This window comes from Sceloporus occidentalis, unplaced genomic scaffold (genome assembly GCF_023333645.1).
Source record: "Sceloporus occidentalis isolate IW3139 unplaced genomic scaffold, rSceOcc1.0.p SCAF_10, whole genome shotgun sequence".
In the NCBI taxonomy this organism is placed as follows: domain Eukaryota; kingdom Metazoa; phylum Chordata; class Lepidosauria; order Squamata; family Phrynosomatidae; genus Sceloporus; species Sceloporus occidentalis.
This window is the reverse complement of record NW_028316990.1, coordinates 38148104-38175203: the sequence shown is the minus strand read 5'-3', so window position 1 is coordinate 38175203 and position 27100 is coordinate 38148104. Positions and strand designations below refer to the sequence as shown.

Sequence of the window (27100 nt, the reverse complement as noted above, 5' to 3'; positions counted from 1 at the left end):
AGTCAGCTAAGTCTTAGCCACAGGAGGGCGCCCGAGAGCCATGCAGCGATGGCTCTTAGCCGGCTAAGACTTACACATTTGTCCTACATTTGTCCCAGTTTGGAGGTTGACAGTTATGGCAACCCTATGTAACAGATTCAACCCATATTCCTCCTAGATGGTAGTCATACATAGCAGCAGCTACTGGGGAGTGGGGCCTAAAGGCACCAGATTGCCACCTAATCTTGGAAGGCAAGCAGGGTCAGCCCTGGTTAGGACTTGGATAGGAGACCACCAGAGAATCCCATTTGCTGCAGGTTATACTTCAGAAGGAATTGGCAAACTGGGGATTCCCAGCCTAAGGAAATCCAAGGAAACCCATGGGTTTGCCAGAAGTCCACAGGCGACTTGAAAATGCGCAGACACACATAGGAAAAGTGATTCCCTGTTGCACGCATTTTCCTCTGGTCACACCTTGCACTTTTGTGTAACACACAGGAGAAGGCTTTCTTGGTGGCTGCTCCACTTTTAGGCTGGCCCTTCCCTCCTCCTTTTTCTTTTTGGCTGATTGACAGGTGGCTCCAAGATTGATTGATTTTTTAAATGGCGGGGGGGGGGGCAGAATTGCTGTTCTTTTATTCTCATTGCAAACAAAAATCCATCAATGATACCTTTATCGGCCAACCGAAATGCAAAGTACACTTGTTGCAATATTGTGCATTTCAGTTGGCCAATAAAGGTATCACCGATGGATTTTTGTTTACGTTTGTTAAATAGCCAGCAGAGCTGCCCCCGAATGTTTTATTCTCCTTGGTACCTTTTAAATTAGTGCTGCTTTTTAAAAATCCTCTTAAACTTTTTATTATTGTTGTCGTTTTTTAAGCATTAAATCTATTGGGATTTACGTCGTGTGCTCCCTAAGGTCCTCTATGGGGAGGAAGTTGGCATTTAAATAAGATGAATACATTTAATTGCAAAGGGCACGCTGGGGGGGGGGGGCAAACGAGACGAAGGAATCAATAATAGTGCAAATTTGGAAGTCATAGATATTGACACTCCTGAAAAAGACCCCCCCAAAACCTCCCCCGAACAGAATTTGGCACATTTGAAGCCAGTTTGACATTTCGTGTTCAAACCCAAGCCCCCCAAAGAAGATGCTTCTCCGGTTTCTTTGCCGCAACCATGCACAAAGGGTTGCCATGCGAGGGACTGGGACGCTTGCCCGGATTTTCCTCCCAACTAACCAGACCCCAACTGTCCTTGACGCCACATAACTTCCTCTTCGCATATCTGGTTCCAGCTTATATCGCGTTGACCTTTTTGGGAAACCTCAGCTAGCCAGGATGGGCAACAGGCCAAGGGAACGAATCGCCACAGATTTTTAACACACTGAAGTCTGCGATGTCAAGGTTATTTCGCAGCATGCTTGCAAGTCTAACCAAGGCATCCTAGATTAAGGACCGGAACAAAATTCCTCAACATTGCCGCCGTTCTCCATCTGTAACCTTATCCAAACCGAAAGCCTCAGAGGAAATAAATCTCTAAATCAAAATCAGTTTTTGAAAGCAGACAGTTTGGGAATAGGAAAGAGGGGAAGCCAGATGCATTTGGCTGGGATAAGGCCATCGGTCCGATACCTTTCTCTTTGTAGAACGTAAAGTGGGACCTGCAGAAAGAAAGACTGTATAGTCCTAGAGTTCGTTGTTGTTAATGCTGTGTGCCTTCTAAGTGCCTTCTGACTAATGGCAACTTTAACCATGGGTTTTCTTGGCAAGATTTATTCTGGGGGTTCGCTGTCTCCTTCCTGAAAGGCTGAGAGAGTGTGTCCCTCTCTTGAGTCCAAATCCCAGCCTTCCACAGTTGAAGTGGCATTGTGATGCTACCATTGTGTTGTGTGAAAGGGCCAAGAGAGACTTCGGGTGTAATTCCTTGAAGATGCCAGCCACAGATGCTGGCGAAACGTCGGGAATAAACTCTTTTGGAACATAGCCACAGAGCCCCCAAACCCACAAAAACCTATGGATGCTGGCTGTGAAAGCCTTCAACTTCACAGACTTCAGGTGTGTCTGGCCCTGGAGCAATTCGCTGACAATGGAGAGGAGTTGTCAGCATTGTCATCACAATGACTAAGAAAACCAGACCGAGAGCCCCAAGAGTATGTGCATTAAAACAGATTAATTAATTAAAAGGACAGCTATGTTGAAAACTAGAAGGAAATGTTCTCCATGAGAACAGGAAGACTCAGAACCTGCCACGCTGGTATCTCAAGGCCTAGGGACAGATGGCTGGATCATCAGCGCATTGCGGGAACAAGCCAACCTGATGCACAATTCATTGCCGAGGGACTGATGGCAACTATGTTCTCCGCAGGGACTGAAGAGAGTGCAATGACACCACCGCACAGCAGCTAGGTCTTTCTGTTGTGTGTTTCATACATACGCTCAGTAGCACATCAAGGCCCAGGTTCAAATCTCAACTCTACCCTGAAGCTCCATGGTCTCCAGCCCTCCCTCTCTGCTGCAAGGTTGATGAAAAACAGGACTATCATCCGTATTCCTGCATTCTCTTTATAAAGCCAATTCAAAAGGCATAAAAACAGCATTATTGTCAACACTCACTGTGTGTTCTTCACAGCACAAACACAAAATGAAGATTGGAAAGAGTTTGGAAAATAATTTCCTAACCTCCCATCATCACTTGTCCCCAATTTCTCCTGTCTGAAAGCACACAAGGCAGGATATATATGGCCAACGCACGGGAGAGTCATGTTTAGGCATCATGTAGAGGTAAACTGCTCTTTGCAATAGTTCCAGGGTTTGGGGTGTTTTGGGCAGGGCATGTTTTGGTGGTCATCTGGGTGGTTTTCCAGCATTTGGATGATAAAGGTTTAGCCAAACTGGACATGGGGAAGAGGCCTGGGAACTACAGCGGCCTCCTAGAGACTTTTAAGGGCCACAAAACCAAATACCAGTGGCCACATACAGCCCATTTTGGGGTCGCAAGAGACATACTCTTTGAAGACCATAAGAAGAAACAGAACCCCAAAGTGAGCATGCAGCAAATGCGGCACCAATTTGGGCTGTATGTGGCCACTGGTATTGGGTCTATTGTCCTCTCCTTTGGTCCTTCCCCCCCAATTGAACCCTGCACTGTATGTCCCTTGGAGCCCATGTCTATTTTGTTCCTCCCCAATGACCCATCATACCAGTATCTGCACAGCTGCCAACATTATTAAGGAGTAGGACCTTCCCAGATATATAGCAAACGCAGCCCACCCAGCACCCGAAAAGCCACAAGAGCCCAGGATATAAGCAAGACACGTTTAATTCTGACAAGACACTTAAATTCCGACAAAGCCCCACCTTTTCTACGGTTTCATCGACCACCACATTTCCGCAACAAGGAGAAAAACGGGGCACAGATACAAGACCTTTTGTTTTGTTTTTATGACACAACAGTACAAATGATAAATTATATCCGTACAATAAAAAGTTCAACAGCACGAATTCGGTCAAAACGAACCTGCTCTCACTGTTTAAAAAACACACGAGGCTTGGAGAACTCATGTGTATGCGTTACGTCTGCGTGTATCCGCGTCTCGCATGTTTCCAAGGTTCTGCCAAATGAAAAAACCAAACGAGGAATCCTTCTGCTTTTAATGAAATCTCAGTACACAGTATACATTTGTAATGGTTCCCACAGGAGAGGAAATGGCTGGCTTCCAAACAGTTTCTCTCGAGGCAAAGTGCTTGCAGAGAAGACTCATGAAGCAATTGCCCTGCCTGAAACACTATGCTTCATGGAGACTACAAATACTGGCCGACAGCTACAACTATTGCAGACCTTATAACACAGGTGGAACTACACTACATCTCTCCAGACCTCCATCTCTGGACTCACCATTCAGCCACTGTAACCTCCCACAATGGCCATTCAATGGCTGCTGAACAGTGGAGGGAATTGGAGAAGGACCTGGTTAGATCCCCATAGAGAGATGCAAACGGATAACCATCTCAGTGGCCGATATACTTACTACACATCTGGCCACAGGGACACAGCTATTCTCCCATCCCTCCCACTTTCCACCAGTAACTTAATGGCCAAGGAGTGGGCATGAAGTGGCTGCGAAGAGAAAACCACCTCTGTGGTGAACAAAATAAAGGCATGCGCAGATGCACACTGGACATATGTCACTAACAGTATGCTGGCCATTGTCTTTTGTTAGTAACCAACCTGTGTTTCCCCAGTTTCCATCTTCCTTCTTACCGATAAAAAGGAAGAGGAAGCAGAATGGCGCCACATTGCCTTTAAGATGAGTGCCATGAGGGGGTCCTTCGGATATCCCTAAAGTCCGAGGGCTGCCCCATGGCCACCCAAAGACCTTCCGTACCCTGCGGCTGCTGCAAATAAAATACAGTGGGACTTTGTTATCCGCTGGGGTTTAGTTCCAGGATCCTTCATGGATAACATGTACAGCGCTGTGTAAATTTACAGCGCTTTATAAATAAAGGTTAATAATAATAATAATAACAAAATCCGTGGATGCTCTATTCCCATTGAATATAATGGCAGAGCAAAATGGTGCCCCTTATATAAAATGGAAAATCAAGGTTTGCTATTTGGAATTTATACTTTTTTGGGAATATTTTCAAGCCGTGGATGCTTGAATCGCTGGATAAAAAATCCGTGGATAAGGATTAGGATTAGACTGTACTGACTTTCACAGTGTTAAGACAAATGGCAATGGATGACAGGTTCATACCCACCCTTCTCCCACCTAAACTGTGGCCAAAGGGCACAAATAGGAGGAGTCGTCTCCTGGGACCTTTTAAGAGTAACCTTACGTGGGGAAGGCGACCAGGCATAGAAAACACACACAGGTCAAGAAGGATGCAAAGAAAATGGCAACTACATTGGCAGTGATTACAACCTTTAAACTTAATGGCATACCTTTTGCCCGATTTCAACCCAGAAAAGCTGACCAACATTCACAAAAGTTTTATTCCAATCCTTCAAAGCCTGATTCCTCTCAATGTGGAAATTTTGGGCCTGCCGAGTGATTTTGGACCAGTTTCGAGAGGTTCCAGCCCATGATAAAAAATTATGGGAGAGGAAGTCCAAAACATCTGGATGGCCAAAGAATCCCCAGTTCTTACTCTAGGGTTTTCAAAGCACCCCTTTTGCTGCTCAAAGTGACTTCTCTCATGGCTTGTTAAACCATGAAGGGAGACCCAAAATTTCAGAGCAAAGGAAACAGGAAATACAACTGAAACTCACTGCGGGGGTCAAAGCATGCTGAACAACTCTATCGCTTGCCTTTTCGATAGGATGGACGGTCCATTAATGCGGCACATCTTTACCAACAACTGAGCCATTATGCCTATTAGCCTCTCCTTGATGGAAAACCGTGGCTCGGGTATCTCGATATCAGAACACAACCTAAGTCCCAAATTTATGTATCTTTAAAAATCCAGAAGATACCACCCGAGCAACCACAGTTCAACTGCACACAAAGGGGTTACAAAAACAAGGGTTAGCCCACTGAGCTGAAGGGCATGGACATGTGGGGTGTGTGCATGTGTATGTATGTATGTATTTGTATTTATGTATGTATGTATTTGGAAGCCAAGTTCATTTTACAGTTGACATCCCCCCCCCAAGAAAGCACAATTTCCAAGCAGGTAAATCACGACTTACACCTGAGTATGGCTTAAGGAGAACAAAGCTGAGGAACAAGGCTGAAGACTCAAAGTTTGCATTGCAATGAAGACTGTAAACAGAGCCAGTTATTAGCATGGAGTGCATCTTTAGTTAGAGGAATTTAGTTGATTAAAATTAACATTCATACAACCGTGGTTTGTTTGTCTGTTTCATTAAAAGTTTCCCAAAGTATAACAAGAGAGAAGTAGTCTCCTCTTCCGTGATCTTCGGTCTTATAAAAGGTTATCCCAGAGTCTTTCCCCTCAAGACGGAGGAGACATCATCATAAAACAGGGAAGGAGGAAAGGCAACTGTAGTGTTTTGTTTCCTTTCTAAACGTCGTCTTACGGTCACATTCCTCTCAAGATTTCATGCCAAAGGAGTGTTTCGGTTTTTCGTTAAAACCCTCCGTTCAAATGCAAACGGTGTGTCTATATTCCCTTTTTAAACTCTGTTTACGGAAACCCGAGAGCTAAAATATTTATACATATAAATAAGAGGGCATTGAACCATTGAAAAACAAAAAGAGACAGTATCTTCCTTTTTCGGCTAGACCTGTTCAGTCTACCAAAGCTACAGACTGTTAAATAAGAGTATTATAAAAAGGTGGCAAGGGGGAAACGGAGCACCAACCTTGCCAGCTCCAATCCAAAAACGGTACTTTTTTGTTTTCCTTTCAAAAGTGCAAAAGTATACAAGAATAACTGCATAATAATAACAATAAGGAAATTGTTGCAAATTAGTTCCCCACGATGCTGAAATTTTTGTATCGCCCCGCTGTTTGCCCTCCTTTCTGTGTTCCTGTTTTTAACTTGCATTGCAAGTCAAAAGAAGAAAACAAAACAATAAACACGCACATGACAACGTCCAAACGAAGTCACTGGACGGACAAGCGCAGAGCGCAAAAACACACCCGAACGACAGGGCGGCACGCCAGCCGCTCGCACAGAAGCTCTCAACGTCCTTTCCAAGTGTAGAAATTTACAACACTGTGTACACCTTGTAGGACTTTTCCTGTTCCCCTTCTGACATGCCTGCCTTTTGCATCGAATCCAACTCTTGCCTGCTCCCCACCCGCATGAACAACAACAAAAAAACCGGGCAGTTTTGTGGTACATTTCATTTCCCAAGGAACAAAATTCCTCCTCTTCTTCCTAAGATTGATAAGGATTATGGGTGAGCCAACAGTCTAGAAGAGTACATGGTTATGTGCAAATGCGTTCACTAGCACATGAGTCCCGGATCGAACATTTACGAGTGAAGTGTTCCTTCAGACAGACTTGGGTCGTAGCCACCGAAAACCTGGGTCCAGACTGTAAAACGTCACAAAGGGGGTTGTTTAAAATGGCCAGTTCTTCCTATAATAGTGAAATGTGTAACAACAATGACAAAAAACAAACAAAAAGCAAGGGGAAGGAAATCTAACTTTGGCGACAAAAAAATCTAAAACAAAAACAAAACCCAAAACACCCTTTAATGCAATGCTCCCACAAGCCCTGGGTTAAAAAGTATGTTCTGCAGCAAACGCTAGGTTTTAAACGGTGAGGAGTGAGAGGGCTTTTGTGTAAACTGCAAATCTAGTTCTCCCCCCCTCCCCACCCCAACATACACACATAAAAAGTCTTTTGCACACACGGCTAAACCCAAGCCGGCCTCGGATGTCATGCTCAGTTCCGCAATCCTTTCGCCAGGTTAAGCTCCGCGCACGCCGGGGGGACCCTTATAGAAGGAAAGGGTTAGTAGTGTTTGCAGGCTGGGAGACAGAAGGGCCAATTCCAGTACTGTGTAAAGGGGGCACCATTGGCCCCACGAGACCCACGGTCATCCCTGGGGGCCCCATTCTGGTGAGAGACGCCACGGTGCCCATGGCTGGCATGGGTGCCATGGCCATGGCCACCGGCACCACCGAAGGCGGAGGTAGGGGTTCCACACCCACAGCCGAGACGGCGGAGAAAGACGGGCTGCTCCCCATGACGGGACTCGACCGCATCTGATTGAGAGTGAGGGGTTGAGGCTGATTCACTTGGAAGGGGTTGACCAGAGGTGGAGCAGAGGTGGAAGAGGCAGCACCAGCAGCAGCCGAGGCCACTGTTCCTAGGGACAAGAGGAGAGAGACAGAGACAGAGAGAAAGTCCAATCTGTGAGTGAGCTTCTGGCTGCAAGAAAAGATGCTGTACCCAAGCAGGAGTCAGGAACTCTGGCAATCCCCTGTCCCCACAAGGCAGCTAACCATTCAATGGGTTTTAGCATCATCATCATCATCATCATCTGGCTTGGGCCCAAGGTGACTTGAACGACCGTATCTAACGTATCTGGAGCGTGTCCAGAGGAGGGCAACCAAAATGGTGAAAGGTCCTATGAAGCCCCATGAGGAGAGACTTAGGGAGCTGGGTAGGTTTAGCCTGGAAAAGAGACGGCTAAGAGGTGATGTGATATTTAACTATTTGAAGGGGTGTCATATTGAGGATGGGGCGAGCTTTGTTTTCTGTTGCTCCGGAGAACAGGACCTGGAGCAATGGACTCATACTACAGGAAAAGAGAGTAGGAGGAATTCCCTAATAGAGCTACTTGGCAGAGGAAGATGCTCCCTCAGAAAATGGTGGAGGCTCATTCTTTGGATGTTTTTTAAACAGAGGCTGGATGGCCATCTGTCGGAGGTGCTTTGATTGTGAGTTCCTGCATGGCAGGGGTTTGGACTGGATGGCCCTTGTGGTCTCTTCCAACTCCATGATACAATTATTCTATTATTCTATCTCTCTCTATGAGCCCATTAATGTTATAAATTCTTCAGGAGAGGCCTTTGTCACCATCCCACCATTTTCTCAGGTTCATTTGGTGGGAAGGAGACAGGGCCTTCTCGGTGGTTACTTCCACACTTTGGAATTCCCTCCTAGGAAAGCCAGAATAGCCCTGGTCCTTGCTCTACTTCTACCAGTGACCAGATGGGCTTTTAATGCTGTGCACTGCAGTTTTTAAGGTTGGTATATAATTGTAATGATTTTAACCTTATAAATTGTAATGATTTTTTAACTTTATAAATTGTTTCATATTCTTTAAAATAACTTTCACATTTCTACTTTAACTGAAAATATTGCATAGTTTTTAAATGGTACTGTTTTTTTAAAATGTTCTTAGCTGCCTTGAGTCTCACTATTGAGAGCAAAGGAGGGCTAGAGGTGAAGATGATAATGCTGTTTTAAAGGCTTTAGATTAAGCCAGAATGGTGTAGAGAATCCGGTGCTACACTAGGACTCTAGGAGACCAGGATTTGAATCCTCACTCAATTACAGGAACCCACTGAGCAGCCTTGGGGAAGTCACACTCTCTCAGCCTCAGATGAAGGGAAACCTCCTCTAACTCAGTTATGCCAAGGAAACCTTAACAGAGCCAGTGTGATGTAGAAGTTTTAAGTGTTGGACCAGGACTCTGCAAGACCAGGACTCAAATCAAAGGTTTTGTTTTGTTGTGAGTGTGGGAGTGCAGCCCTCCGGGGTCTTTTGGGGACTACTGTGACCCCTTGCCTTCCACAGTCATCCATCCCTAGGCTAAATGGACCCCATTAGTTTAATTCCTGCTCTGAATTTTTAAGAGGCACAGTTTTAAACTCAAGCAAACAGCAAATTCGCCCTCAATTATCAAGGATGTACCTGGAGCCAAGAAAGGGTTCAGGGAAGGTGCCGGTTGCGGCGGTTTCGATACCAGTGAATCCAGGTTCACCAGAGCAGCATTAGGGCCCAAGAAGGATTCTGGGGTTTTCCGAGCCGCGGTCTGTTTACTTGAGGCCGAGTTCGCGGGCTGGGACTCGAAGAGGTCAGGACTGGTTGTGCCACTGTTCTGGGCTGAGAGAGTGGAACTGGAACCCCCTGGAACAAAACACGATCATCTCTTTTGTAAAAGAAGTTTCTTCTGTGTCAGAACAGGTTCTTGTACAAAATAAGATACTCCGAGCCTTTCTCTTCCCTCCCACAATTGTTGTTTTATAGCAATCCTAAGCAGGAACCCAAAGGAGCTCACTTCCAAGTATTGAGAAATCACCTTGAAAGTAGACCTCAGGGAAGCTATTCCTTCCTTCCACTGGAGAGCCTTCCACTTGGGCACTACTTTGGTCTTCAATCTTCCTCTGCTCCCATCTCTTCACTGAATGGGCCCATTTAAAAAGTAAAAGCTAAAGTAGGCCAGGAATCCCACCCATCTTGGAGAATTAGTTCAGGACTCTATCACTGCATTTACAGGATAAGGTAATAGAAAGTTTCAACAGACTGACCTTGGTATCCTTCTTTAAAGTGCTGTTGGATACAGACACAGATTAACTGTCTCTAAGGAGAAGACATTCAGAAGCATCAGATTTTTGAGCCCTTTGCCTGTTCCAATTGCCGTTCATAACACACTGCATTCAGACAAGCTCCCTGCATTTAAGAACCTGATCCATCTCCTGCTAGAGAAGGAACACGGTTTTACCAAAGCTTCTTCTTGCTGTTGTGTGTGCCTTGCTTTCAACTTATGGCGACCCTATCACAGGGCTTTATTGGAAATATTTGTTCAGAGTGGGGTTTGCCTTTGCCTCCCTCTGAGGCCGAGAGTGTATGACTTGCCCAAAGCCACCAGGTGGAATCCCATGGCCCAGCAGGGATTCGAACCCTGGTCTCCAGAGTCATAGTCCAACGCTCAAACCACTATACCATGAGGACTCCATTTACCAAAGTTAAGTAGTTATAAATACAATAAGCCCTTGGTATCCGCTGGGGTTTGGTTCCAGGACCCCCCCCCCCCCCCAAGATCAGTGGATGCTCAAATCCCATTGAACATAATGGCATAGTAAAATTGTGTAAAATGGCAAAATCAAGGTTTGTGTATGGAGATATATATTTCCAATCAGTATATGCTTGAATCCGTGGATAAAAAAAACCTGTGGATGAGGAGGGCTAACTGTACATTGGAAGGGGCTGAGTCAGATGTTTTCCTTTCTCAGATATGGGATGGCAGAGCCACTAACCAATGGCCACCATTGGCAAAAGTGGAAAAACAGCTACCCAAGTGCCCAAAGGGAAATGGTTCAGAGCAAAATCCAGTGAGAATACCAGCTGCTGAAGTGGAAAGGAGCCACACACAGCCTTCATCTGGGATGCGCCTTCCCCTTTTCAGTGGCACCTGCTCAGCAGCGGCGCCCAGCAAGGAGCTATTTCTGTTCCCCTTCCCAACTCTTCACTCAAAATTTCTAACCAGTGGAGCTGAGACAAGCCAAATCTCTACACCGTTCCTTGCCCAATTTATTCTCAACTGAATTTACCACAAAACTGTGCCAATCTTGGGCATCGCCACAGTTTGGGCCGACAGAACAAAAAGGTACAGTTTGATTACAGTTATCGAAAGGGCAAGAAATTGAAAACACAGGTCAGAAAACGTGCTTTGAAACTTCTTTGCAAAACGCTAATGTTTTACCAACCTTTTTGTCAACATGCTATTGAGATTCAATGTCAGTTAAACATACCTTGCTTTCTAGCAGTTCGAAGGCTGTCGAATTCAGAAAAGTCATCTTTAATTGTCCCATTCAAATTGCTGAAGAGGTCAAAAGATTTACTACCTGCAGGGCAGAACAACAAGGCTGTTCTATTACCTGTGAGAAACTGACAACATCCTTTCCTCGTCTGTCCCACCAGAAGCGGCCCTGAGCTTACCAGACCTGGAAATGGTCATTCTTTCGAAATGGTCATTTTTTAGCAGGACCATCAGCAGGAATAAAGCATTCACCCTGTACAGCGGGGCGTATTAATCTGTTCCACTTAACCTGACGCAGAGATAATGTCAGACCTATGTCCTAAAATAAGGCTATTTTCTCCTAAGAGGTGGAAAGACCATCGCCCACGGAGTGAGCACAGGGTGAGAGCTTCCAATGCCCAATGGCCATATCAGTAACATAACTGCCTGAATCCTCTGCCGAAGAAAGAGAAGAACAGAAAACTAATTGTCTGTAACACATCCATTACCCAGGATAGGCCATAACACTATATGTTGAATATTGCATTCATGAGAAAACCAAAAGGTTCTGCTGGATGTTCAGTCCTCTCTCACAGGAAAGGAAGGAAGAAGGTGTATTATTATTATTATTATTAACCTTTATTTATGAAGCGCTGTAAATTTACACAGCGCTGTACATGCAATCTTTTTAGTTAGACGGTTCCCTGCCCTCAGGCTTACAATCTAAAAAGACATGACACAGAGGGAGAAGGGAGTGGTGACGGGAAAGGGTAAGAGGTCCAGCAGTTCCTCTCAACCTCCGAGGCCTGAACCAAGGCAGATGGACAGGAGGGAGGGTTTGGCTTCAAAATGGAAGGATAATCATTATCCAGGGAAAATACATACTCACAAGTAGGATAATACATATACAGTACATAGCAATACAGTCAACAACAGAACATCAGATAGTAAGCAACAATTATGCGATGTCTGGGAAGGCTTCTCTGAACAGGATGGTTTTCAACTCCGTTTTGAAGCTGGTTAAAGAAGTGATGACTCTTGCTTGTGGGGGAAGAAGGTTCCAGGAGTGAGGGGCAGCAAGTGAAAAGGGGCGAATCCGGGATGGGGCAGAGGAAATCATGGGCTGAGACAGGAACCCTTGACTACCAGAACGGAGGGCCCGAGTGGGAAGGTGAGGAGAAAGAAGGTCTGATAAGTAAGGAGGGGCCAGTCCATGGAGGGCTTTGAATGTCGACAGCAGGAGCTTATACTGAATGCGGAAAGGGAGAGGGAGCCAGTGAAGGGATGCCAACACAGGAGAGATGTGGTCAGAGCGGTGGGTGGAAGTGATAATGCGTGCAGCTGAATGCTGGGCAGAGATTAAAGGACGGAGGTGAGAAAGAGGAAGTCCAGCCAGGAGGACATTACAGTAATCAAGTCGTGAGATCACTAGGGCATGGACCAGGATCTTGGCAGTAGAGGCGGAGAGATATGGTCGGATTTTGGCAATATTGTACAAAAAGAATCTACAAGCCTTGGCTGTGGTCTGGATCTGAGGGATACACGACAGAGAAGAGTCAAAGATAAAGCCAAGACTGCGGGCTTGCAGGACTGGTTGAATGGAAATGTTGTCCACAGAGACAGAAAAGGAGTGTTGAAGGTTGGGCTTAGGAGGAAAGACAAGAAGCTCCGTCTTGGACATGTTGAGCTTCAAACGCCGATGGCGCATCCACTGTGAGACAGCTGTAAGGCAAGACGAGACTTGCTGTTCAAGCCTTGGAGAAAGGTCAGGGGCAGAAAGATACAGCTGGGTGTCATCAGCATACAGATGGTAGGAAAAACCAAAAGAGCTGATGAGTTTTCCTAAGGACAGTGTGTAGAGAGAAAACAGAAGGGGACCCAGAACAGAGCCCTGGGGAACTCCAACAGATAAGGGAACAGGAGAAGAAGTCTGACCCCCTGCAACTACTGCAAAAGATCTGCCAGACAAGTAAGATCTAAACCAGTCGAGAACAGAGTCTGAGAACCCAAGGTCAGAGAGTATGTCAATTAGGAGACAGTGATCAACAGTGTCGAAGGCTGCAGACAAATCGAGAAGAATGAGAACAGAGTAAAGGCCATTAGCCTTGGCCTGTAAAAGGTCATTCGAGATCTTTGTGAGAGCTGTCTCTGTGGAATGCCTTGGGCGGAAACCAGACTGATAGGGATCAAGGATGGAGTTGGTTTCGAGAAACTTGAGACAGCGTGAATAAACAACCCGTTCCAAAACCTTAGAAAGAAAGGGGAGAAGAGAAATCGGACGATAGCTAGACAAAGAGGAGGGGTCAAGAGAAGGTTTTTTCAGAATTGGGGAAATGAGAGCATGTTTGAAGTCCGAAGGGAAGGAGCCTGTAGAGAGAGAGAGATTGAAGATATGGAGAAGCGAGGGCAGAAAGGAGGGAGCTATAGAGATTAGAAGACGAGTAGGAATAGGATCAAGAGGACAGGTAGCAGGTTTGGAAGAGTTCAGAAGTGTAGAGAGTTCATCCAAGGAGGCAGGAGGAAAGACAGAAAATTTGTTAGGTGAAGGCGATAGAAGATTAAGAGCAGAAGAAGAATCAGGAGGGACTATCTCAGAGCGAATAGTGGTAATCTTAGAGATGAAATAGTTAGCAAAGTCATTAGGAGAGAAAGATGAAGAGACAGGAGGAGAGGGAGGTTTAAGCAAAGAGTTGAAGGTGGAGAACAAACGCTGCGGGCACCTCTCATTGGCAGAGATCAATGATTTGAAATAATTCTGTTTAGCCATAGATAGGGCGCGTGAGAAGGACGAAAGAACAAATTTGAAATGGATAAAATCAGCCCACTCTTTGGACTTTCTCCAAAGACGTTCGGCCGCTCTAGAGCAGGACCGGAGAAACTTAATGTTGGGAGTAAGCCAGGGCTGAGGTCTAGTCTTGGAGGAAGAAGTGCGTTCAGAGACAGGGGCAAGATGGTCAAGAGTTGAGGAAAGAGTGGAGTTAAATAAAGACATTGCTGAATCAGCAGAATCCCCGAGATTTAGGGAAGAGAGAGATGAATCCAGGGTCAGACCAAGATGGTTAGAGTCAACAGATTGAAGATCACGAAAAAGGCGTTGAATAGTATGGCGAGGAGGAGGAGTATAAGTGAGAGCAAAGGAGATTAAATGATGGTCAGATAGTGGAAAGTCAAGTGCCAGGTAGTCAGAAATGGCGCAGTTTGCAGCAAGAACTAGGTCAAGACAGTGACCAAGAGAATGAGTTGAAGAGTTGGAGTGTGGTTGGAGGCCAAAAGAAGCTAGCAGAGAGTTAAAGTGAGATGTTGTAGGGTTACTGGAATCGTCAACGTGGATATTAAAGTCACCTAGGATCAAGGTGGGGACTGAATCTGAAAGGAAGAATGTCAGCCATGATTCAAAGTCAGATAGGAACTGGGTGGCAGAACCAGGGGGGCGATAGATGACTGCAACCCGGAGCTGTAGAGGAGAAAAGAGTCTAATAGGATGAAACTCAAAGGAAGAGAAACGATAGCTGGGGGGAAAAGATAGAACTTGAAATTGGCAGGAGTTAGATAGCAAGATACCAACCCCTCCTCCTCGACCCTCAGGACGGCTTGTGTGGGTGAAGGAGAGACCACCAAAAGAAAGGGCAGCGGAGGTTGCAGTATCATGGGCTGGGAGCCAGGTTTCGGTGAGAGCAAGGAGGTTAAAGGATTTAGAGAGAAAGAGGTCATGAATTGCTGTTGCTTTAGGGGCAGCAGAGCGGCAATTCCAGAGGGAACAGAGGAAGGGAAGCAGGGAGACCGGGAGAGGCCGAATGGAGATCAGGTTAGGAGAAATGTGGCGAGCCATGGGAAGGATGGCGTTCACAGAGAAAAGAAAGAGGTGAAGCTGGCTTTACAATTAAAGGTCAACAACAACAACAATAACAATAATGACAAAAACAGTAATAATATTGCCAGCTCAGTCCTTCTGGGGACGAGTCCGATGCAAGCAGGAAGTTCTTCCAGGGAGCACAGGTTATACTTGTCCTTCTTCCTGTGGAGAATTCTGGGACCAGCAGGAGAGTGAGATGGAGCCAGGTGCCTTCTGGGAAGAGTAGAGTTCCTTTGTGTAGGGCAGATGGGAAGCCCTACCTCCTATTTCCCTCAGAGGCAGAGATGGAGCCAGGTGCCTTCTGGGAAGAGTAGAGTTCCTTTGTGTAGGGCAGATGGGAAGCCCTACCTCCTATTTCCCTCAGAGGCAGAGATGGAGCCAGGTGCCTTCTGGGAAGAAGGCACCTGTATATCTGTATATTCAGATAGACCTTGGGAAGCATTGCTTTTTGGAGCTATGACTCCCAGAATCCACAACCAGCATGGCCATTGAGCATGCTGATGGGGAGGACTGTGGATGCCGTATTTCACACAATGAATACAGTGGGTCCTACATTCACTGGGGTTGGGGCACAGGGCCCCTGTTAAAGTGGGAAACCCGCAAATAAGAAAGCACTATTTTTTACCTGAGAGCACACCTCTCTAGTAATCTTTAGGTCCTCCAGCAGAACTCTATGGTCAATGTATGCCAGAAGTTGACTACAGAGTTGCACTAGAGGACTCAGATATTTCTAGAAAGAGCATACTAATCAAATCTATGACTAATCATACCTGCAAAAGTCAGAGCCACAAATGTGGGAGGACGTCTGTATTTCCAAGATGTGATTTGGATTAACCAAAGCCTGAAGCCAAGCCATTTCTCCAGAAGGAACAGGATAACAAACTGCAAAAACAGCACTTACCAGAAGCAGAGATAGGCTTATTTGGAGGCGCTGGTCCCCAAGGGTCAGCTTTTGAAGCCACAGACGGAGGCTGAGAGGGAGCCCAGGGGTCTACATTCTTTGGGAGAGGCTGCGCGGCCGATGACGCACCCGGGGCTCCCCACGGATCGACGGAGGACGCTGGTTTGGCACCTGCAGGCAAAGAAAGTGGAATCCCCGGTTATGCAACGAATTATTTTTTAACAATTAAAAATGACATTTACATCACCGAAGAAAAAAGAAGACTAAGATTCTGAAGGGCAGCAGCTGCAAAGGAAGTAGATAAGATTTTCAAATGGAAGTCAGAAGGCTACATCCCAATTTCTTCAACCTTAATTCGCATTGCATTGTTTTAAAAATCCACCCCCAAATAAATGTAGACTACAGCTGCATGTGTGTATGTGTGTATGTATGTGTATATGTGTGTGTATTCTTTTTCTTCTTCATTTAAAGGCAAGCTGGTGAAAAACCACAAGCTGGACTTGCGAACTGCGAAGCCATTAGCTGACATTCATCAACAGGTGGCAAGTTTTTGTTCCAACTTCTGTTATTTTGCAAAAAAAGGGCAGGAAATGCTGAAGAGCCTTTGGAAAAAAGAATGCAGCTAATCTCTTCCCAGCGCTCCCATTTCCTCCTCCTCCTCCTGCCTTCTATCAATGATCCTATGCAAGAAATGCAAATGGCCCAGCGGGGCTGCCACAAATGGAAGCTTCCAGAACAGTTGCTCTTTCACAAGAGAGATAACAAAAAGCAGGGCAGACACAGAAAAAAACCAGAGGCTTTTGAGGAAGATACCTTCTTCTGAGAAGTCCCTTATTTCCGACGAAAGGCCAGCCCTGCTAACCAAGACTTAATCTCTCTGTTCCGCTCTGAGTCGCTCTTTTTTGACCAGCCCTCGGATACATAAATCTAATTTCTCCCAAACTCTCTTTGGGAGCCAAGTCCCTGGCAAAGGAGAACAAGGGGCTCTTATCACTGATGTTAATGAATGCGCAATGCCAGGGAGGGGAAAACGCCACAGCTGCAGCTCACAGCGGGAAGGGACAAGTTTTTGCTTGTATGGACTGTATTTGGATTTCGCTTCCCTGGGCTAAGACTTCTTTTTTTATAAAGCTTACAAGAGAACCTTCACATCCCAAGAACTATCAGTCCCCAGTTTGGGTTCTCCAAAAGCCCCATTTTGTTACCAGCAACAAAGCACAAATGGATCCAAAGACTGAACAATTAAAGCTGGTGCAACTTACACAGAAGCAATCATGGCTAACTGCATGTCTCTCTCACTAATGCAGTGAAACCCAAAGCAATGCTGATGGGATGACAAGGGGAAGAAGCTGGGTGTCCAAGACTGTGGTGGGGGGCCCAAAGTTTGGAAAGCCTCTCTCTTTTTTTCCCTGGACTACAACTCCCAGAAAGCCACTTGGGAATTCTGGGCATTAGCAGTCCAAAAAGAGGAACTTTCCCAAGCCCTTGTGCCTTCATGTCAGACACAAAAATGGATTTTGAACCACATTTCACTAAGTAATAGTTGGTCAGGAAAACAAGCCATCCTACCCACACTCACGGACTGCATTGTTTGCATACATATCTCTTCGTGACGGGCAGCATTAAAAACTAACTCACTGCTCCAGCACTGCTAAGAATAGCGGTGTGACTTAGATGCCTGTCACGGCTTAATCGAGTGGCTTCATTTCTAACACTGCAGCTTATCAGAGATCCCCAACCCTCCTCCGAGGAAGGCGAGCCACTTCAACAACGCGCAAAGAGGCGTGCCAAAGCCCCGCTCTCTCCGCTTCAAGATATCGTTCAAGATATGGTAAAACAGCCTACAAATTGATTAAATACACAGAACAATCCGGCATTTTGTTTCCACAGCTGCTGAACAAATCCCTCTGTGAAGCTCATGGGAAGGACATGGATGCAAGAGCACCCTCCTCCTGATCATGTTTGCAAGCAATGCTGCATTTAAAAGTATGCCGTTTCTGATCCTAGAACTGATATACAGACATCTTGATTAACAGCCATTGAGATTATTTCCTCCACCACGAATCTTCCTGCATCCCCTAACATTTAATTATCTGCTTTGTGGAGTTCTTCCTTTTAGCTGCCCATAACCTTCCACCTATTCATTTAATCATCAGGTTCTAATGCAACAGAAGAAGGAAAATGTGTCCCCCTCCATTTTCTCTAACCTCATATTCTTGTTGAGATTTGCCATCAAATCAGACTTACGGAAACCCTAATGAATGAGAGACCTCAAGGAACCCCGGTCAACAGCTGCCCAGCTCAGGTCTTGCAAATGCAGGGCTGCTGTGGCTTCCTTGAGTCCATCAATCCACTTGTAATGTGGCAGTCTAAATACCCTAAAGGCATCAGAGCCCAACTGTTCTTGGAAACTAAGCAAGGTCAGCCCTGGTAAGGACTTCAATGAGAGAGCACTAGGCAATAGCAGGTGCTGTAGGCTGTATTTAAGAGGAAGGAACCACCCCTGAATATCCCTTGCCCAAGAAAACCCTATAAAATTCATGGGGTCACCATAAGTCAACAGGCCCCTTGAAGGCACATACACACACAATGTGGCCGCTCCTCTCTTACCACCTTATACTAAGAGTAATATACACAGAGCTTGGAATATTTCTTCCTTTTAGATTACAACTCCCAGAATCTCCCAATGCTGGCTGGGAATGTTGGGGGCAATGTTGGTTGGGGAGGCTCTGGGATTTGTAGTCCAAAGCAAAGGAGCTCTTCCACACTCCAAGGCAGACCTCATGCAGGAGATCTGAAAACAGGTAAAACAGATATATCACTTCAGGGTCAATGGTTGGTCCAAGTTCTCACCGAACGATTGCCAAGGGTCCGAGGTGGTGTTGTTGGCTACAGGGCCCCCCCAAGGGTCGGTCTGGTTTGCTGTAGCCGGGGGGCCCCAAGGCTCTGCTTTCTGGGGAGCCGGTGCTGAGGAGGGCAGGGCATCCATGAGATCCAACAGAGCTGTGTGCTTGGAAAAGAAGATTTCTTCTTAGTTACATCTAGACAACAATCCACAGTTATTATTCTTTTAAAAACAAAAAGAGAGGCAGAGTACTGGGGGGGTGGGGAATGCATCACTTTATTATTCATTCTCATGGTTGTAATTGTTCCTTTGGGCTGGAACTGTCGAAGTGTGGCCCATGGGTGACATATAACCTCTAGGGCTGTTTTTGTGGCCCCCAAAGAGTCACATAAATGCTCCCATACATCCTCAAGGGGATGAGGGGGCATTTCTGCCATGTTTTCCAAGCCTCTCTTGGCCATTTTAGGCCCAAGAGAGGTTTCTTCTACAAATAGAAAGTGTTGTGACCCTCTGTTCTGACAGCTGCCCACCTTTGTTTTATTCTAAGCATGGAAGACATTTTGTAATTATCAAAACTGTGAGCACAGTGACACCCACAAAATGGGCAGTGCACCGCGGATACAAAGTGGGCAGTGCGCTATGGATGTGACAATCTCAATTAGTTTCGCATCACAACCATCATTCTTGGAAGTGCAAATTTTTTTCACTGGACCTACCTCTTTCTTTTTGGGAATCTTCACCGTATCTCTGCGGCTCTCCTCCAAAGCCATCTGCAACCGCAGATCATCACCGCGACGAAGGCGTTCCTCCTGCCATAATGGGGGAGGAAGAGCGTTTTAAAGATAGTTATCCAATCGTTACTTACTTCAGGGTGAATTACAACTCTTAACTGAATTCTCTCTTGAAAGCATTCAAAATGACTGCAGATTTGAAAAGAGCACCACAATGTAATTTAACATGCCTCAAGTTAAATTTAAAAATACTAATAAGGGATTGCTTTAAAATACAGCTAGCCAAAGACATAACTATGTCAAAACCAGTTTGCCAGCAAAGAACTGAAAAGCCATGCTTTCCGTTCAAAATGCTGATTCCTGAAATACCTCCCTAGTATCTTTCACCTGGCAAATGGGACCTGAAAAAAGGTAAGACAGGCCTCTTGGGGAAACATTATGGCATGTAGGTATCCCCTTTAAGAAAGATACACAAGCCTGTCCCAATATGACAAAATCTGGTTCCACAATCTCAGTACTCATTCAGTTCAAGCTTTCCTAATTCAGAGACGTGGTTATCTACCCAAAAGCTAAACCACAAATGCTGAAATATCTGAGTTCCCCAATCCTGTTTCAACATCTCTCTCGTTTGCAGGACTTTTTCTTTCTTTCTGCAGACACCAGATTTGCCACTGCCGCAGTGTAAATGTTTTATGCCCAGAATGGAAGATCTAGTGGCACTGATAATACACGATTCTACAGCTGCTTTCATGCCAGATGGATAACTCAGTCGTTTCCAAAAGGAGAGTTCATGCATTTTGCTGGTGTGTGCCAGCCACAGTTGTCACTTTAAGGCTCCTCAACACTTAAAGAAAGGCTGCCGTGCATTATCACAGATCACCACCTCTTATCAGGTCAAGCGTGCCTCCAGTCACGGGACCTGAGCCCAGAGGCAGCTTCTCCCGCTGCCTTTTGCCTTAGCTTCAACTGCTTAATAAGGAAAAAGACTGTCCCTCTCCACAGACCCCTCATTAATTCATTAATTAGATTTAAACCCCACCTTTCTCCCAAAACTGGAACTCAAGGTGACTTACAACAAGATTTCCTAAAGAGAAGCAATCAGGAACACACAAAACATTGCAATATTAAAACACAATGAAGCACATTATATTAAAACACAACTGAACTAAAAGCGATTCAGTTGTTTATCAATGAAGAACAGCAGTTAAAATCTACACTTCAATCTTAGCTAACAGATTAAAGAACAACAGAAATAATAAATGAAGATCAAAATAAAGAGTAACGTCAGAGTTATATTACATACCAATGAATACTAAAACAGGAACTTTGAAGTTTGAACCAATTTATTTTATTGTACACAAGGAATGTCAATAAAAATATATATGTTTAGAAAATCAATGAAGAACAGCAGCCACCAGCTGAGAAGCCCTTTCTCAAGAGCCCAACAGTTGCCAAAAGGCTGCCTGAACACAAATGGTCTTTGCTGGCCAAAGGGCAACAGAAAGTGGGGCGCATCCTATCCACTTTCAAAGGGAAACAGCTACCAAGAAGGTCATATTGTCTTATGTCTGACTTATTAAAGATGTACAAAGAGGACGATGCAGCTCAGAGAGGGGCAGGAGAAGCTCACCTGTTCTGCCACTTCCCTGCTCATTGCCAGGGCCAGCTGGAGTTGGAGTTCCTCCTCTCCGCTTGTCTGAGGCCGCGCCTGCTCCAACTCCGAAGACACTCGAGGTGATGTAGCTGTTGGGAAAAAACAGAGGTATGGTCTTAACATCCAAGCTTGGCTCCATCTTAACATACTTGGGTGTTCACAGGCGTCACCGCATTCACCTTCTGCCCGGCTGCCAGGTTATACAAAACCATGGCAAAAGGCAATGGACCATTCTGCTCCACCTCTTGACCAGGGTGACTTACAACTGGTAGCATTAAACGCTCCATGCCACGGGAATCCCAAACTGCACACTGCCAAATGAGAAGGAGTACAGGGAACAGGGAAATCGGCCACATACGCTGACACACTTTAGTCAGTAACAAAATGCATGTCAAATGTGCAATTCGAAAAAATGCACACGAAAAATATGATGCACCGATTTCCACGTGGGAAGATAAACCACTTCCACTGAGCAGGACAGAATGAGATCACTTGAGTGAGTCTGAGAAACCCAACGAGGGCAAGGCTTACTTAGCTGGGAAACCTAATAAATCTTGTGGCTTCAACATGTAAAGAAATGTCACTGCAAGCAATGTCCACAATCAAGGATATAGTTGTGTTAGTCTGTAGCATCAGTATGTAGAAAGATCTCATAGCCCCTTTGAGACTAACTGAAAGAAAGAAATTGGCAGCATGAGCTTTTGTAGACTTAAGTCTACTTCCTCAGATGCATTTGGTGGAGTGGAAAGCCAAGGACAGAACTATATATGCCATTAATGTGTGAGAATGACATCCTATATATGCCATTAGTGTGTGAGAATGACATCTGAATAGACATTCCCACACACTAATGGTATACATAGGTCTATCCCTGGCTTTCCACTCCACCAGATGCATCTGAGGAAGTAGACTTACGTCTATGAAAGCTCATGCCACCAACCTCTTTCTTCCAGTTAGTTTCAAAAGTGCTACAAAATCTCTCTCCATACTGAATGATTTGTGTTATCACACACACATAGACTGGCTCCACAGCCCTGCCTGCCAGCAGCTAGGCTTAAGGAGAGCCATTTCTATTCTTCAGAATGAGGAATAAGCATCGAAAAATCTGGAAAGCCAACCATCAGGGGAAAGGTACTCAACCTTATGAGGTACATGATGCCAGGACAGGAAAAACAATTTTTCTATGTGCCAAAAAAAGCCATGTTCTCTCCCTAGTACCTTCCACAGATATTTCTTAAGCAGCTTGTAGGCTGCGTTTCAGCGCATGAAGCGCTTGCTCAGAGCGAAATGTAATACTTTGCTGCATCCAGCAGCGCCCAGCCCTGCTGAGTTAAGGTCAGGAGGAATAAGGAGGCAATTCCATGCAAATTTACAACAGAGAGGAAATCCCACTGAACTCAGCATGACTCCCTTGGATGAATGCGCATAGGGTTGCGCTGCAAGTCACACAACCACCCCGCTTTGGATACCCATCTGTCTCTAAGCCATTTTAAAGATTCTCCTTAAGGGTTCCGACTGATGTAAATGAACAACTGTGCTTTGGATTAAGATGTTGCTAGTTATGCTGAGGCGGTTCTCATTAGATTTAATGAGGGGAGATATATAGAACCACCTCTATGCGCTGGAGTGACTTGTGGTGAGAGATTTAAAATCGCTGAGAAAAAGGCAGTGTTGTCAATTAAGATGCCAGTGTTGGCATTGCACCCGGCACCCACCTCTGAGTCTTTTAATTTCTCAAATTGCCAAAGCACCCGCGTTTCAGTGGCAAAAGTCATCTACAATTCTCTGGCTATAAAAGGGTATTTGCCTTGGTAATGCCTCGGCACAAAGAGATTCTTATTCCAGGCCACACAGCACATGATAGTTAACTCAGATGTTTATGCAAGATGGCATTGAACAGATCCAATTTTGACATCCTAAGCCCGGCTTTGTCGCCGCTTTCAGAAAATGTTGAGATTACGGCTTTTCGGCCCCATGGAAATCGCTGAGGGATGTTTACTGTTACATAAAAATGCTGCTGGTGAACCCCTGCAATAGGCTTCTGACCATAATAAGGGGAAAATACATTCCCAACTGCTTGGCGCCTTCACTGATCCCTATGGCTTGCAATGGTGCTTCATATTGTTTTTCTGTCAGAGCCCTTACCTTTTTACTGTATTTCCACACTTATACACAGAGAGCAAAACCACATAGGTTTCCTCAGTAGTCCTTCTCAAAATGTCAATAGGAAACAGAATGACTTATCATCATCATCATCATCATCATCATCATCATCTTGAGAGGGATGATGGGACAAGGGAGGTGTCTAGGGATAACCCACAAGACTTGTGGACGCATATTTAAAAAACAAAGCCTGAAGTCTTCCCATCCGTTCCAGACAATGCGCACCAACAGCTGCTCTCCTTCTCAAGGAGAGAAAGGGATAGGAAATCAAGAACAAACTACTGTACTGGAAAGGTCAGGCTTTCCAAACCAGCCACGTTCCAACAGAAACTCTACACTTATCTTATATTTGAGTCTTTGATCAGGAATTAGTTTCTGGAAACAAAAACCTGAGGCCTTCATCCTCAATTAATTTGCTGGAATGCATGTGAAGGCAAAACCGGCAGCGAAGGAAAGAGAAGAAAAGGCACTTCCAGAAAGTATCAGCTTTCACCCTCCATGAACAAGGGCAGATGCTTCAGAAATCAGAAGGCAGAAAATGTAAAACACATTGTTAAAAATGAAATTAAACTAGTAGGATTTCATTGCCAAGCTGGGAATCGAATCCTGGTCTCTCCAGTGTCACAATCCAACACTTAAACCACTACACCATCCTGCCTCCTTCAGGGTTCGATTCCCAGCTCAGCCATCAAATCTACTGGGTGTCCCTGGGAAAGTCACACACTCTCAGCCTCGGAGGAAGGCAATAGCAAACCTCCACTGAACCAACCTTGCCAAGAAAACGCCATGATAGGTCGGCCTTAGGATCACCACACAACTTGTAGGCACACAATACACATACAACGCATGGACTTTTGTACTTACACCCGTGGTATGATGCTGGAGACCCTCCAGACTTGCCGTACTCCTGCTCCGAGTAGCTGGTGGACAGGTTCGGCTGGCTGGAGCCTCTGCCAAAGGTGATCTGGTTATTCCCAACCCCTGTGGCCACTTGCGCCATGCGCTCTTTGGTCTTCAAGGCCTGGGCCCGCTCCGACTTGAGCCGTTCGTCATCCTTCAGGAGGGAGACCAACTGCTTGGACTTCTCCCGCACGTTGATGCCCTGGTCCTTACCATCGCGGTCGATGTACTGGAAATCTTTCAGAGTCTGGATAGCAAAGATGTTTTCTTTGCACTGCTGGGCCACTCTCTCCGACCCAGTTTTAATCAGGTAATCCAACAACGTCAAGGCCTTGTAGACGTGCCTCCAGTTTTTGCCGTGGTCATTCAAGCGCTTCCAGATCATGCTCATGATTTCAGAAAAGGCCACCACATTGTAGGTCAGATCAGCGATTTCGGTCATTAAGGAGCTGGACGGACCCCATGGGTCATTGGAAGTTGCTTCCCGAACTTTGATTTCGGCCTCCGAATAATTGTTCACAATGTTTTTCACCTGCCGCCTGATCGACGAAGTTGTCATTTTTATCGGCTCCTAAATCAAGGCAGCTTCCCCACCGAAACTCCTTCAGAGACCAGCCACTGTTTTCCCCACTTTGCAAGTCTCCGTGATAAGAAAACACTGTATGTGCAACCAACTCAAAGCAAGCTCCGGTAAAGTCATTTCCTCACCTCCTGAAAAGCACCCAAGAAACTGGAAAGCCCGGCCTAAAAGGGTGGAGATAAAAACACAAATCCATTGGTTCCATTTTTATTGTTCCCCTGCTTTTTATAAGACAAACCAACCAAATATCCATACTTCCCCTGCTCTGTTACCAAAGAGACATTTCTTGTTTTAGTGCTACAGAAACAAAAGGTAAACTAGGCCAGAGTTTCCTCTATAAACCCATTTCACACCTATATATGAAATCCAGACCCCATTAAAACTTGGTAGAACAGGTCCAGTTACTGAATAAGTGTCAGGGAAGAAGAAGGCAGGGGACCTGGGACCTGTCAGGATTTTTACTGTATATATTCATGGATAAGTCTAAGTCTGGTCAAAAATTTGGCCCAAAAGCCCTGAGTTGACTTATCCATGAGTCAATGTAAATACTGTATCATAACCCTTGTTTAAAAAGAAACCATCCCCTGGTGAAAGGCGTAATTCCTCCTCATAACACTGAACCCCTCTCTATTCTCTCATCCATCCAGCCTTTAATGGGAGCACAAATAGTTATGCCTACTGGGATTTTGTAAGTTCTTTGGCATTATTTCCATTTGTTTCATCATTTAGATCCTGCATTACATGCCCTTATGTTTTACCATCGACCTATCCACAGGTCAAATCCATAACAGGTCCCCAAACCTACCCTCAACTTATACATGAGGTCAACTTATAGTCAAGTATATACGTTAGCTTGGTGCAAGATCTGCTGAAAATACTGTTCCTTCCCAAAAGAGCCAAACATTATTCCTTCATACACAACTCATGTAGGACAATCTGTGCTATGACATGCACAACAACCACCACAGAAGGTCAGAGCCCTATTGCCAACCTTCACACATCCATCCTTGTACACATGCACAACATTCCTGACCCATTATCAAGAATGATAGGTTCACGGGCCTCATCTAATCCTCCCTCAGCGCCACATCAATCCTAAAGCTTTTGCCAAGACATAACTTGACGGAAAATATATGCGGGGCAGAGAAGACTGAGACAGAGAGAGAGAGAGAGAGAGCACACCATGAATAAAAAACAATGCACGGTACATTACTTTCCTGAAAAGTGTGGCATTGTATTAGTAGGAAATTAACCTTTTTAACCAGACCATAGCGGATTACCTATTTGCCAACGAAACGCTAAGCGCGCCTGCAAGCTCAGCAGAAGCAACATCCCCGTCGGAGCACATGAAGTTGCAATGGCAGCAGAAACTGAAATTAAATTTCATGCGGCGGCAGCTGTTGCGTGAACATACCAGAACAGGGACGCCCACAGGAGTTGGCTGCGCCGAAATAGGGAGCTGCTAGAACAGTTGCAGAAGCCTGTCAGCTTATTGTCACAGAGCGCACTCCTTTCTCTCTGGTCTTCTGACTTATTCCTGGAACGATACCCACAGTTAAGTTCATTTGCCATCTGAGATCCGGTCCCTGGTTTTGTCAGGGAGGTCTCACAGAATCTGCCTATCTCAGCAGCGCAACAGATCACTAAGAGCCCCTTCGTATATCCAGAGGGAATCCAACAGAAGTAACAGTGCCACTCTATTCTCCTTTGGTCAGACCTCACCTGGAATAATGGGCACCACAATTCAAAAAGGACATTGAGAAGCTGGAGCATGTCCAAAGGAGGGCAACCAAAATAATGAATGGTCTGGAAACCATGAAATCCTATGAGGAGAGACTTTGGGAGCTGGGTATGTTTAGAGAAAAGAAGGTTAAGAGGTGACATAGCCATGTTTAAATATTTAAAGGGATGTCATATTGAGGAGGAAGCAAGCTTGTTTTCTGCTGCTCCTGATAGTGATGGAGAACCTTTTAGAGACTGAGTGCCCAAACTGCAACCCAAAACCCACTTATTTATCGCAAAGTGCCATGTCCCTCTGGCTTTCTAGTGACAAACTCTAGTAAACTCTGTGTTGGGACGATGGTGCGTGTGCCCATAGAGAGAGCTTTGAGTGCCACCTATGGCACATGTGCCATAGGTTCGCCACCACTGGAAAGCGCAATGGATGCAAACTACAGGAAAAGAGATTCTACCTAAACTTTAGGGAAAACTTCCTGATCTTAAGATGTGTTTGACAATGGAAGACACTCCCTTGGAGAGCACTGGAGTCTCCTTCTTTGGAGGCTTTTAAATAGAGGCTGAATGGCCATCTGTCAATGG

At 45.4% G+C, this 27100-nt stretch overlaps 1 protein-coding gene across 3 annotated transcripts in view; it reads right to left on the bottom strand.

Annotated features, from left to right (window-relative positions):
- Positions 1 to 2005: 2005 nt before the first annotated feature.
- EPN2 (epsin 2) overlaps positions 2006 to 27100 on the bottom strand; it is a 37138-nt gene continuing 12043 nt past the window's right edge. The window contains exons 2-10 of one of the 3 annotated variants that reach the window (XM_089477034.1): positions 26196 to 26318; positions 24166 to 24945; positions 21115 to 21227; positions 19470 to 19562; positions 18762 to 18918; positions 15909 to 16079; positions 11168 to 11260; positions 9327 to 9542; positions 2006 to 7773 (exon numbers count right to left, since the gene is read on the bottom strand). In XM_089477034.1, coding sequence (XP_089333160.1) covers positions 7400 to 7773; positions 9327 to 9542; positions 11168 to 11260; positions 15909 to 16079; positions 18762 to 18918; positions 19470 to 19562; positions 21115 to 21227; positions 24166 to 24760 — 1812 coding nt within the window. In that variant the 5' untranslated portion in view covers positions 24761 to 24945; positions 26196 to 26318 and the 3' untranslated portion in view covers positions 2006 to 7399. The remainder of the gene's footprint in view (positions 7774 to 9326; positions 9543 to 11167; positions 11261 to 15908; positions 16080 to 18761; positions 18919 to 19469; positions 19563 to 21114; positions 21228 to 24165; positions 24946 to 26195; positions 26319 to 27100) is intronic. The other 2 variants (XM_089477033.1, XM_089477035.1) reach the window with 2 other exon arrangements.